Source organism: Zeus faber, assembly GCF_960531495.2.
Source record: "Zeus faber genome assembly, chromosome: 18".
NCBI classification, from domain to species: domain Eukaryota; kingdom Metazoa; phylum Chordata; class Actinopteri; order Zeiformes; family Zeidae; genus Zeus; species Zeus faber.
The window spans coordinates 13,066,928-13,080,706 of record NC_137210.1 but is presented as its reverse complement, the minus strand read 5'-3'; the positions used below and the strand labels follow the sequence as shown (position 1 = coordinate 13,080,706).

Sequence of the window (13,779 nt, the reverse complement as noted above, 5' to 3'; positions counted from 1 at the left end):
CATATGTATTTAAAAAAAATCTCAAGAGCTACACTAACTTCATTAATGTAAAAAGATGCCTGACATGGAATGGAACTAGTGACCTTGGCACTTGATTTGTGTGTGTGTGTGTGTGTATGTATATATATATGGGAGCAGAGTCCCATATTGCCACTGTGGGATCATGTCATCATTGTTGCCTTGGATCTTTCAGAGTAAAGATCAGGGCTCATATTTATTAAACATCTGAGAATCACTCCTAGGAATCGCACTGAAAGTTTGACTAGGAGGGAAAAAAACATTTGCACCTCAGTAAGACATAAGGTAGTTGTGAAGATTCCTACACTCACTTTCAGCATGGAGTGGTTTGATAAATACGGCCCCAGAACTAATTAGGTCCAAATAATTTACCATTTCCTTACAATTACTGAAGATGTTACTGGCACTCTGCTCATGCAGGCAACCATATTGCTTTTAAGAAAAAGTTTGATATAACTAAAACATTTAAATATGTATACAGTTGATGGTCTAATTAGAAAGATGTAACTGAATACTTCAAATTGCAAAAAAAAAGAAAAACCTTTGATCTTTTCAGAGGGGTTCTACATTGACGAAAACAGAAATTACAATACAAATGTATTGAATAGATACAAAGAGAAGCACAAATTTAATTGTAAAAGACCTTAAAAAAAAAGTTCTGCATATCTGTTACAAGTCTTTACAAATGCACTGTTGTGTTGTCTGAATGATCACAATAGGGCTGGAGAGCATGTGAGGTTTGTCTTGCATCTAAAGTTGCCAGAGTTATCAAATAGATTAGCGAGCGAATTATGGGGAAAGCAAACCCATGAGGAAACGCGGGATCTCTGCCACACTGCGGGTGAGGTAGCGCCGCGAGAAAGACGTGTGTGGCGTCGTGTTTTAGTCGTCGTCAGAACAAGAGTCAGAGTCATAGCATCCCCCTCTTATTGTCTTCTTCTCCACCTTTGTGAACTTTGAGCCGGGTTTTTTTGACGTTGTGGGAGGCTCCATTGGATTACCACTGAAAGGAAACGCAATACAAATGTGAAAATTTTACACCACACGAGAAACGTGTCTTCATTTTGTTGTTCCTTAGAGAGGCAAAGATCAAGGAGAGTGAGACGTCGTCTTACCTGTAGTTAATTACATCCGTACAGCCCAGTCTCCATTCCAGCATTTCTGTGGAAAACTCGTCTGTGTTTCCCAGGTCAGTGAAGCCGACCACGTAGTCCTTGGTTTTCCCGTCGATCAGGAGTGCCAGGGTGGGAATGACCTTGATGCGCAGCCTCTCTGACAAAAATGGGGCTTTCTCTACATTCAGCTTAATGAATTTGGTCTCAACGTGCTTCTTTGCCAGGATGGCCAAGTGCTTGTCAATAATCTTGCATCTTAAAAGGAGGGAGGAAGGGATTAAAACCTTTACTAAATGATAAGGGAACATGGAAAAAAACCCAAAACAAACATGAAAAGCATAAATGTCTGAACATTACTTTTATGCATTGTTGCTTACCTAAAAGTAGAGTCCCTGTAGAAATGGCAAACTACATTCTTGCTTTCCTTGACCTCGTCAAAAAAGTCTTTCTCACTGGGGATTTCTCTGTACTCTCCGTGGCCTTTAGAAAGCCACTCCTAAAGGGAAGGAATGAGTGATGAAAGAAGATGGCTTCAATATCAAAATACACATTAATAGGTTATGATCTATTATTGTAGAAGATCTGGCAGCAATCTGCTCCACTATAACGCATGGTCAGGATAGGGTTAAAATACAGTTTGATTAAGTCTTTCCATGTACCTGCTTCTGTTTCTGGGCTTTTTTTAACGCCTCCAATCGCCTTTCCTTCAGCTTATCCAATTCATCTTCATCCATGCGGTCCAGCTTGCTCAAATGTGCATCCATCTGCTCCTCCACCAGCTTGGCCGACTGCTCCAGCACCTTCGCTATGATATCTAAAGACTGATTCGCCATATTGGAGACGCTCTGGAATCCTTGCGTGCACTCGCTGTTAAACTGGGTGGACAGAACACAGAACTATGTTAACGTCGCGTGGAAACAACTTTGCTGTGTGTGTGTGTGTGTGTGTGTGTGTGTGTTAGGAGAGGAATAGTTCTAAACTGATACCAGTTTATTCTCTGGTACTCGAGTTAGAATAGAGAGTGGGTTAAACTTTAGAGTTATAAGCCGTTAAAAAGTTAAAAGGCGATGGCACGGGCCAGTGCAGAATGGTTGCTTGTGTTGGCGGCGGGTTTAACTAGATAGAATATTCTGTACAAGATGAACAAATATGTGACCAATAATTCGGATAACAGCGGGTGAGTACGGCACAGTAATGTGTTTACATGTGTTCCCATGACGACAGAGTGTGCGTCTAGGTCTGATTTTCTGCCGCACTCTGTTGTCTTATTTAATTGACGACGTAAAAATGACATCAGCAATTACGCCGAAACAATGGAGACGCCACTTGACTTTATGGAAAGCAGGTCGGGCGAGGTGCTACAGTACAAGTTGCAGAGGCTTTCGATTCCACGCTGTGAAATAAAAGTCATTTGTCGTGGATCCTTACATCCCGTGTGTTCCGCTCTCGACATTTGAGCTCAACGGCAAACACAATGAAGCCATAGCAACAGTAAAAGCACCTGCATTCTTTTGCGTAATTGCACGGTTTTTAAAGTAGACGTGCGTTAATTTGACCACGTATTATGCCTAGAATACGTATTCTACAGCAGAACATCAACCACTGCGCCGTGATATGATAAACATGTTAAACAGTAAGGGCCGGTGTCACGCCCAAGCTAACAGTTAGCTTTAGCCGAGGTGGTGTTGGCGCAGCCAGGCCGGTTGGTTGGTTGGTTTCCGATGATTCTGTCTCCCGACGGGCAAGGGGTGTCTAACCCGTCTAACCCGACGCGCGTCGTCCTAAGGGCAACGGGGGAACCAACGCACCGGGCCCGACACGAAACAAGCCCATGATCTTACCCGGTTCAAATGACGTGACTCCCGAAGCAGACCCTTCCACACCGTAGCGCCGACCCTTCCAATCGCAAGTATCGCGATAAGCGTGATGACGCCTCGCCCCGTGCTGCGTTCTTATAACACTGGAAATCGGAAATCGCGGAGGGGGGGAGGGGAGGGGGGGGGGTTGCGAGCAAAGCAAAGGAAGAGGTAATTTAAGTATGTATTTAAGTATGTATTTCCGTGTGTGACCCCGGTTCTGTCAATTATAACACTGAGAATCGCAAAGTTTTTCGATAGAACAGATTGATTCGGAAACTGAGCCTTGAATCTACCGACTCGGAATTATTATCCGAGTTCCCTGGAATGCAGCGTACTCGACGAGATTGACGTTACACCGCCACAAACGAACGCGTATTACGTCATACGTATGTGGCGGGTTTTTCCTCTGAGTCTTTACTCGTGGTAAACAACATCAGTTCTTCAGCCAACTGTATAAATATCCCACACAAGTAGAGCATATTTATAATTACATCTATCTTACTGTAGATACAAATGCCGTACGTGGATCACCTTATAACAGAACTTACAGCCACACACCCACCAAAGAACTAAACAGTTACAACTGTAGGCCATGAACCAAACCCAGGAATTACCGCCCCACGTTTTGGATTTGTGCGCAATGGAATTTAACATCAAACACAACATTATTAAACATCATTAAACAAAATATCGAAATATTATATGTTGTCTCTCCCCAAAGCCCTCCACAGAGGTGCAGTACCACGTATTGGCCACCAGCTGTCCCCATACAGACTGAATCTGAACCCCTCATATCGTACGTTACCATATTATTATATTATTACATATCATCAATTATCATCATATTATTAATAGTTATATGGAGCTCAACAGCAAGTTTGCGGAAGGGGAGACCCCATTCAAATTCTGAATCGAGGATTTTGATTTTCAGCCATGATGTCGCAACCCCACGGTGTAACAGCGACGTCTCTGATTGGTTGGAGCTCGCTGTTACCATGGAATTGTTTACCGCTGCCCGCGGACGTCACTGTCGGCGAGCGAGTTACTGCGACCACTGAACTGAAACATTATTATACACACACACACACACACACACACACAATCTACAATACACGACGACGCCATTATTAACGATATAAACGACATACTAACGTTAAACGATAAACCCAAGAAGGAGCGCGCTAAACTGCCCTTAGGTTGGGAGTCGCTGGAAAGGGATAATTCGCAATGAGTTATGGGAAGAACAGTTCCCTCGCTCTTAAAATAATAATCCGCAGTCTTGCACCTTTGCCCTTTTCCCCTCCGTTTACCAGTTATCCCCTTACCCCCAATCAATTATTTTATGGCCACGATCCATCTCGTAGTTGGTTGGCTTGGTCCCGGCCTTAAGACTCTTTATATGAAGACTTTCTAAAACGTCAACGGAGTGGACGAGTTCACTTCCGGAAACGGAGGCGTTCAAACCATGCGGTCCCTGTCGAGCCCTGTTCATTAAAACAATAATTAAAGCAATTATACAATGACATTTTTTTTTTAAGTACCTGATACTTTCGATAAATCTCTTACTTACAGCATCGTCAATCAAAAGAAACGATTAATAATAATAACAAAAAATTCGAATAAATGAGATGTTAATGCAGACTTTAAAGTTTATTATCAAGTTTCTAGAAAACATACAAACATGTCACAGCTTCAGGTCATCAGGCACAGGCCAGGAAACGGACTGACCACGTGGAACTCCTGGCCATTCCCTTTTTTTAAAAGATATGGCGCGCGGGGAGAACAGGCTATGGAAAGTAAATAAGAGTCCTCTGCAGGTAGAATTACATTCATTTCACCGGTATTTAAAAAAAAAAAAAAAAAAAAAAAAATGCTGAACGGTTCCCACGAATTGACACGTTTACAGAGCAGTAACCTCTTATTTTTGAGATTATACGAACGCAAGTCGGTTGAAAACTCAAGCTTCCTTTCTGGTCAATTAAAAAAAAAAAAAAAAAAAAAAAAAGGAGACCTTAAATCAGATCCTCCGTTTTAGAGTTATCCATATTGGAAACGATTAAACGTGTAAAAAGGGCGGTCATCAGTACGCAAATCGGTGAAGTTGGAAATGTCTTATTAGAGAGGTGTCCCGGTTTTTTGTTTTTTTTCGTGAGACACCATGAAATGCATAGAAACCCCACTACGTCTCCCGAATCCAAGTTCCCGTGTGAAATCAACAGCCAACCCTTCCAGGTTTTCTGTATTTAAGCGCTTCGGCCAGCATCGAATCCCCATGTTTTTTTAAACACGCATCAACAATTAAAGAGTGAAAAGATTTATCGTTAAAAGACAGCTACTAAGAATACACCATTTGTAAACAATACAAGAGGAAAACCCTCTACAGACGGGTGTTTTTTTTTTATTTTTGTTTTTTCCGTTTGTTTGTTTTTAAAACTATGAACAATAAGAGACCCTAAAAACATTATTTACATGCTAGAAACAACAAAGTTTGGCACTTTTGAAGATACAAAGGGGGCGCGGGGGCAGCTGTGGGTCGCCTGCTGTTTGGTGACATGTAGAGGCTTCAGAGGTAAACACAGAACAGAGAAGAGAGTGAGATGAGTCAAATAAATTTGCCCTCATAATTCCAAGGCATCGACAATGGATGTGTGTTGTGTGTTTAAAGTAATTAAGGTTCAAAATTGTTCCTCTCTTTTAAAGTTGAGACGATTAAACCAAAACAAATGGAAAAATAAAAATCATGATTTGCCTTTGCATCTGATTATTCTCAGCAAGAAGGACACACAGTGCAATAAAAACCAACTGGACAAAAGGAAATCCTGCCCGGGGTAATCGTTTTGGACAAAGATGGCTATTGCCACTTACTGAAGGCTGTTATTGTTGAATTTTGAATTGATCGAGTTTTGCCGTGCTGCTTTTTGCTAATTTTCACAATTATTTGGCCTTGAGTTCAGTGCATGTAAATGATGAGAAGGCCATATAAAACAGGAAGGTTCCAGCCCTCCCTGGGTTGTCACTTCTTTTTCCGTAAAGAAGGGAGAATCAAGGACACACTGACTGAGAAACCTTTTCCCTCCGCTCTCTCACACATTATACTATACTTTTTTTCGGCTGAATGAACCTGTTGTCCAACACTTTGCTGGGGGAAATTCTACTGTGGAACTGTCCAAATGGTAAGCAAAAAAAAAAAAAAGTCTTTAACTGTTCACTAGTAGCAGGAGCAGCAGAGAAAGTGATGATGGCAATGGAGGAAGAAAAAAAAAAAAAAAGTGATTATGAGATCCCTCTTGTTTTATGCGATCTTCAGGGTGCTTCCGTAAGCTTGCTGCACGATCACCTGCACGTTGTCCAGGATGAAGTCGAAAGCCATGCTCCACACAGACTCCACCGACTGCTGCATGAGTCTGTAACAGCAGGTAATATTAAGAAAAAAAATACAAGGTCAGACAATGAGGTAGAAAATCAATATCTCCTGATAAAAGCGACTTTTGCTCAGACCAACCAGAAAGAGAGGTTGTAGTATGCATATGTACCGTTTCATGTACTTAATGATCAGGTCCAGCTTCTCCAGGTCTTTATCCTCGATCAAATCAGTGCAATATTTCACCACCTGCAGTATGTCTTCCTCCATGGGTTCTGAGAAAGAACATTTTAATTTTATAACATGTAAAGAAGTAAGAGAGGGGAACTGGATTTAAATGTAGACCTCTTAACTTTAAGTGGTCTGCACGTAAATCAAGTCTGTAGATCACTGCAAAGGGTGCATATTGGAAGGGTTTCATAAAAACATTGTTGTGTCTTGTATTGGGCAGTGAATTCCATTTTTATGTTCCAATTTTTGACTTGTCTTTTTGGGAAACACCTTTTTTTTTTTTTTGTATAGTACCTTAAGACAGTCTGCAACTCCAAATACATCTCAAAATAAACTGCATACGCACTACAGTGCAGACGGACCAGAGCACGTACCCGATATGGTGGTGACCCATTCCCGGAGGAGCGTTCTGATATCGGTGAGGTCACAAGCTCCAGCCAGCGCAGGGGCGGTGCGAGGCCTAAATTTAGGCAGGGTTTCTTGTGTGTCCTGATTTAAGGATGAGGTGGACGGAGCATTTTCAATCTGGAAAGGAGGAATAATGGGCCAGCGGAAAGATTGAAAACTGACTTCATTAAACCCTGGCTGCGCACATGAGCTCACCTTTTGTCCGCCGGCCACCTCCTTGGCTCTCGCGGGAGGCGGCAGGGTTTTGGCCGGACTGTTTCCGGGCAGACGCCTCTTCAGAGGGGAGGCCGTCTTCTTTGTGGGGCTCACGGCATTCTTCCTCTTGTAGCGCCGCTTGATCCGACCGATGCCAACTCCAGCTCCTGAGTGTTTCAGCTGCAAAAGCGGATTCCTTTGCTCGGCTGCAGGGATGCATAAAAGAAAATACCGGTTGGATAAATAACAGATTAAAGCACATAAAAAAAAGATTTAAACAACTTAGAACTCGGCTCACGGTTTACCTGCGGGCTGGGCATTGTGTCTGCGGTTGTAGGCCGAGCGCAGTTCCTCCTGGAGCTCTCTGGGCAGCGCAGCAAACACATCTGGGTCAACCTTTAGTCAGGAAAAACAAGAGACTGTTAAAACAGTTAAAATGTCATTGGATATTCTTATTTGCACTGGCAAACAAGTATTGCCTAGGATTAAAAATAAATCAGTTTAAAAAAATCAAAAAAATTCAACTAGGTGCTGGTTAAGGTTTAAAATGAATGCCCCTGCCAAGATGATAAAAAAAAAAAAGAGTTGGGATTTGAAATTCAACTCGAATATTACTACATTTTTGTAAGATAAGATAGGACTCTGTAATTCCCCAGCGGGAAATTCGGATGAGAAAGTCTGGAAAACAGACTTAACCGAGAATCAAAACAATGTGTGCGTCCAGAGGCACGCTGAGCATCACCTGGGAGAAGTCGGGCAGCTCCAACACAATGCCGGTCGTGCCCGTTTGACCTGGCTGGTTTGGAATCTGTAGAACCAGGGTCCCGATGGGCTGTGCGAACAGCGCCAGCGCAGGTGCAGGAGGGGGAGGCGAGGGCGGAGGGGGAGGAGAAGCAGGGTGAGGGGGCGAGGAGGTCGCACTGGGCGAGCGGCGTAAGGCATTGCTGGGTCTCCTTTCCCGATGCATCCATGACTGTTTCACCTGCTCTCTGAGCTCCGCAGGCAAAGCTTCCAGCACCGAGCGGTCAACCTGACGATAAATAAGAAGTATGACCCCTAAGAGAACAGAGGGAAGGGGGGCGGGGGCAGCACTGGACATAATACATAATATTCTTACCTGTGAAGGGGAAGGGACTTCAATGCTAAAGTTGAGATGTGTTCTACTGTGGTTGGGGGTTTGTGTGGGAGCGGTTGGTTGTTCTCTGCTGGTCCCTGGAACAGGCTCAGCAGGGGATGGCGGGTGGGGAGGGGAGCGAGAGGGCAGGCCGGCAGTGGAGTACAGATCAGGTAAAGACTTCCCCTGATCTGAGCTAGTGTCTGCTGGATTCCAATTATAAGACAAACTATTAGCATGGACATATTAGCTGATCTCCAGAGCTTACGGTCTGCCACGGCCACGTCAAACAGCCAAGCTGCATTATACGCCCTCACCTGTAGTGTTAGAGCGGGCAGCGTGCGCCTGGCCAAGCAACATGTCCTTTATGGAGCGGGTCTGTCGGCCAGTGTGGCTGTGGGGGGCGGAGTGACGTCCTTCGAGATGCTGCACCTGGATGCCCACACCTCTCATGTCCTGAACCTTCAGCTTCATGGCGTGGAACAGCTTAATGACTGTGGAGCCGAGTAGATGCCCGCTGTCCGTGGGCTGGGCCAGCGTCACGGTTCTGACCGAGCAGGGGAAAATAAATAAATAAATAGATAAATAAATAAATAAATGCAGACATCCAAAGAATAGAGTATGTTGTATGTATGTATGTGCAGAAAGGTCGAAGAGAGGGAAGCTTCAGGCCACGCAGCTGCTCTCTCACCGGGCCAGGTTGTCACAGATCCCATGGCCGCCGTATTTAGCGGGCTCCACTGGTGCTCCCGCCTTGCGAACCATGACCTTGAGGGTCACCCTGCGTCCCCTCTGGCCCGACTCCTGGAGACGCTTCTGCACCTCCATGGAGAGGTTGGTCAGGAAACACTCCGCCTCATCAACCTGGACACAGCAGAAAGACAGAATATATATTTAGAAAGAAAATAAACATACTGTATAATCAGCAGATGGAAAGAAGATAAAAGAGGAACAGCGACACAAAGCCAAAAGAGTATTAGAGCAAGTCGAACCCCCGTGAAGCGTATGTTGTAGTTCATCTCCGCTGAGACGGACTTCCTCTCCTTCTCGTAGCGGACGGGCCGGTCGTCCAGACCCCTGCAGAAGCGAAAGAGGGTCTGCCCGGTACGAGGTCCAAAAGACTTCTGCAGCTGAGACAGCGACACCTGCTGGAGGTCCCCGCACACCCTCACGCCCATACCAGCCAACTTCCGCCCCATGACAGGCCCTACACCTACAATAAAGGGTATTTAATAACGGGCCCGTTCATTTTATAATGAGTAGTATGGTACTTTCAGGTAGTAATGTGTGTACCTGGTAAGCTTGTGATTGCCAAGTCCCGAATAAAATCATCTACTTCTTCCGACCTCAGGAAGTACTGCCCGTCGGGCTTGGCCTTTCGTGTGGCCAGTCGAGCCAAAAGGATGTTTGGCCCTGAAAGGTTTGGCAATTTTGATTTATCAGATTTACTTTCAAACCAATTTCCATATCAATGCAAGTGGTAAGAGCTTTACTGACCCATGCCCACTGAGGCAGAGCAGCCAGTTCTCTCCTTGATGTCTGCTCGGACGGCTTTGGCCAGCTCCTCGGGGCTGATGCCCAACTCCGATAGCAAGGAGGAGCCGTCTATCAACACTTCATCACAGCTCAGAGCCTCAATGTCATGAGTGTAACTATAACAGTGAGGGACAAATGAAAGGCTTTATGAAGATTATTGTCCATTGGTATGAGGAAACGAGTGACGGTGGGAAAAGATCACTGAAATTGCTCCGGCTACGAATTTTGGTTTCTCACCTCGCCAGGGTCTCGTACATGGTGAGAGCTACATCTTTGTAGGCCTCAAAGTCGTACGGAACAGGTTGCAGGGAGGGACACAATTGTTTGGCTTTGCCGAAAAACATGCCGTTCTTCACCCCTGCCGCCCTGAAATACACCGCCAACCCAATAATATCACTGATATTTAATGCCCTTTCAAGAAATAAACAACATGCGTGTGTTTGAGTGTGTTACCTGGCCTCATAGCTGCAAGAAGCGATCTCTGCCATGGACAATATCGCCGGATCTTGCTCTGAACGATCGGCGTGGGAGACGTCTGACATCTTTAACTCTGACACACAGAACGGAGGGGCGTCCTGTCATTTAGTGATGCATTAACTGACCCGACACAGACGTAGTCCTGAGAATAATGATCCCGGTGAAGCAGATACGACATTCTCACCTGGGGAGAATGTGTCGCCCGTGTGAGAGAGTTTTCTCTGGTAGTACTGCATCTCCAACTGAGGGTTCGCCCCGGGTCTCAGTGCCGCCCGACCCGGCCCGCGGTTGCTGGTCACGGCGATGGGCTTCCCTGCAATAAGACCTGAACGTTAAGATCCTGAAGTTAAAGTCGAAAGCAACATTGATGTCGGGTTGTCGGGATGTTGGCAGTCCTTGCCCTTGAGCTCCGGCCGATGTCTGATCCCGACCGACACAAAGAAGCAGTCCATGTCCACGTGTAGTATACAGGACTTAACACCAGGGGGTTCTGATGTACTTGATCCTACAACACACAAGATAGATTGTGATAAGACGGTCATAATAAAAAATAAATAAATAAAAACATTTATATAACAAATTTTCAGATCCTTTCTACCTTGGCTATCTGTAGAATCTGGGGAAGCACATTTCCTCAGTCTGTCTTTTCCGGCAAAGGTGACACCTCCCGCCGTTCGCCGTCTGCTGTGAAGTTCGTTGACGTACTCGGAGAAGCCGATCCTCCAGGTAGAGATTTGGTGATAACGCGAATGCGTGTAGTACTCAGAGATAATGCTGCCCGTCTGCGCCAGCAGAAGCGCCGATGGCTTTGATGATAAACTGTTATCGGGCGGCGGAGGCGTGTTGGTTGGCGAGACGCTGGTTTTGGGCGAGGTGGGATCAGATGAAAAGGCATTGTGGTGACTTCCGTTTAGTCGCACTACAGAATGTGAATGGGCGTGGGAGGGGGAGGTGGAGAGAGGATCGGTCTTTTCGGTTATGCAGTCTAGCCAGTACGGCTGAGGTGAGAGCGGTTGGGACTTTGTGGCTGCGATGGCCTCCTGGTAAGTAGGCGGAGGGGGTTTGGGTCTTTTTTCGGCAGCTGGATGTGAGCCTGGTCGCAGGGGAGAGACGGGGGGCTGGTTTGGCTGCCGAGGAGGGCTGTGAGGGAAAATGTAGGGGTCTGCGTTTGTCTGATCTGGCACCTGGGGACTCGTGGGTTGACCCTTTGGGCTTTTCCCAAGTCTGCAATGGGCTACATTGTCCACTGGGGGATTATGAGGAAAAGGAGAGAGGTCCACAGGCTTTAAGGCACCATTAACAGGGTGAGCATGTCCATTAATCAGTGGCTCCGTTGCACTTTTCCGGACAGGACAGGGATCGTTACTGCACAACTCTTGCACTCCATTGGAGTGGCTCGTCAAGTCCAGTGAGGTCTTCATCGATCCATTTCTAGGAAGAAAGTGAGAAGTAAGTGCATTGTAAAAATACATAGTTTAAATTGGAAAGGAAAAATACAATAAAAAATAAATAAAAAAACAACAACACACTCACAGTTTTAAGCCTAGGTCCTTGTGGCTATGCTCGTGGATGTTTAATGACGAGCTGCTCTGTGGTGGTTTGTGGTGATGGAGACTTTGAGGAGACTGCGACAGATTGGACGGCGAGTGGTTGTAAAGTGGAGGAGTGTTGAGGCAGCTCCTCCAAGGCTGCCCAGGGGTTTTCGGGTGGATGACAGTGCTTGAGTTGGACAGGTGGTGCATATGTACAGGGCTGTAGTGCTGGGGCCCAGTACTGAGGTGCTTGCGTTGGGCGGATGTTAACTGGCTTTGCTGGGGGTTAACAAGGACATCTAAAGGGCTATGTTGAAAGGGTCGTGTTGGGTGGTGGTTGGAAGTAGAGATGGAGGATATACGGCAGCCGGACACCGCCTTCTCATGATTGAGGACGGGACCGCTCTCCTGTGGCAGTGGGAGGTTTTGGTAGAGGTTGGCCTTCGGCCCCCCATGGCTGGTTCCTGCCGTGTCGTGGCCCTGAAGGAGGCTGATGCTAGGAAAGCTCAGGCCTTTCTGTTTAGCATAGAGCTGATATTGCAGGTAGGACAGTAGATGCCCGGCCTTGATGCTGTTTTGAGCAAAAGACATGAAGTCAACGTGTTATAAGACATGTTATAAGAATGCAACTTACTGCAAACAATGCAACTGCCAATCAACTCACCTGTCAGTGATCCATGCTGGACGGACGACCTTCTCCCCTTTGAGCTCCTGAATTTTGCTGTTGGGCAGGTTATTGGCAATAATGTGGGTGGTCTTGGCGCGGGAGTAGTATGCATGGAACTGGCCGCCGTGCAGCATCATCAACCTGCGCAGCTCGTCGGCACTGGGCTCTGCACACAAACAAGGCGAGGGATGAAAAATGTTATAAGCAAACTAGAGCAGTGCACCCTGGCAAGTCCTCAAGTGCTCACCATGTCTGAAACGGAACCTCACAATGAACTGACAATGTGTACAACACTTCCTCCAGACTGACACTAGGCTTGGGCTTGGGCAATATCCAAAACTCAGGGGGTGGGGGCGACAGTAACGGAGAAAGTGTTCCCATAACGCACGGCGTCTTTTTTGTTTCATTTAATTACAATAAATACATCTACAATAAAGCACTCTGTAGAGTGTCTCTGGAGAAACGGTGAACCTTTAATGCCGGATCGCGGAGGACGGATCACAAGTTGCGCGTGGGCGTTCACGCAACGTGGATCGTAACAAAGGATCCTCCGTTCACCACGCGAACAGTGACGGTCACCAAGCAAGCGCGAGTTAGGAAATAAATACCTAGAATACAATTGTTCTTCTAAAGGAATTGTACTGATTTTGGGATTCTCACCTCACCACTTAGCTCAAGTGCTTATGTCTGTCTGCGAGCTCTGTTACCTGTGTATCCATTGACAAAGATGGCCACTCCATGGAAGATTTGGGAGCCCAGCCCATCCTTCCGTTTCTCTCTGGGGGCATCAAGCTTGAACTGTTCATCCAGCTTTGAGACCTTGGCAGCCATGTAGCCACCCTGTAGGCAAAAAAAAAAAGCAGATTAGCAAACTTTCTGTTGTACTGTATGTCAGCATACTTTGCCATAATGAATGGTGGATGATGGTGCAATGAGAAGATAAGACACTTACTCTGGCAGCCCAACCATTGTCATCACCAGCATTTGCTCGCTTCCTTGACCAACCATCTCGACTCATAATGAGTCACCTAAAAGAAACAAGGTGTTCATGCTACAGAAATATATCGGCACGGACAGATCACCCACACATACCAAGGGTTTAAATGCTTGATTTATAAGGCTGTAATTGAGCAGCTTCACAGCTTCAAGTGATAAAATGGTTGAAGACTAAACAAACATGCCTTCATAAGTGTTGCGATTGCATCTGATGTAGAGCCAAGGCATCATTTGAATGCACTGCAACACTTTCAGTCCAACCCATGGAGG

The 13,779-nt window shown here is 45.8% G+C and overlaps 2 protein-coding genes across 3 annotated transcripts; both read right to left on the bottom strand.

Annotated features, from left to right (window-relative positions):
* Positions 1-633: 633 nt before the first annotated feature.
* On the bottom strand, positions 634-3,028 carry txndc9 (thioredoxin domain containing 9). 2 transcript variants are annotated; one of them, XM_080019465.1, is made up of 5 exons: positions 2,975-3,028; positions 1,793-2,008; positions 1,511-1,629; positions 1,134-1,388; positions 634-1,021 (listed from the first exon to the last, which is right to left on the bottom strand). In XM_080019465.1, the coding sequence occupies exons 2-5, from the start codon at positions 1,964-1,966 to the stop codon at positions 901-903; spliced, it is 669 nt and encodes a 222-aa protein (XP_079875591.1). In that variant the 5' UTR covers positions 1,967-2,008; positions 2,975-3,028; the 3' UTR covers positions 634-900. The 2 variants fall into 2 exon arrangements, with proteins under 2 accessions (XP_079875591.1, XP_079875592.1); XM_080019466.1 differs by lacking the exon at positions 2,975-3,028 and adding an exon at positions 2,796-2,958.
* A 1,588-nt stretch (positions 3,029-4,616) lies between these two features.
* On the bottom strand, positions 4,617-13,537 carry rev1 (REV1 DNA directed polymerase). The gene is made up of 21 exons (XM_080019578.1): positions 13,466-13,537; positions 13,221-13,353; positions 12,511-12,679; positions 11,848-12,417; positions 10,913-11,745; positions 10,715-10,819; positions 10,499-10,627; positions 10,291-10,387; positions 10,075-10,203; positions 9,799-9,953; positions 9,595-9,714; positions 9,294-9,514; positions 8,993-9,165; positions 8,619-8,848; positions 8,305-8,507; positions 7,930-8,217; positions 7,493-7,583; positions 7,188-7,393; positions 6,959-7,109; positions 6,526-6,628; positions 4,617-6,396 (listed from the first exon to the last, which is right to left on the bottom strand). The coding sequence occupies exons 1-21, from the start codon at positions 13,529-13,531 to the stop codon at positions 6,285-6,287; spliced, it is 4,284 nt and encodes a 1,427-aa protein (XP_079875704.1). The 5' UTR covers positions 13,532-13,537; the 3' UTR covers positions 4,617-6,284.
* Positions 13,538-13,779: the final 242 nt, after the last annotated feature.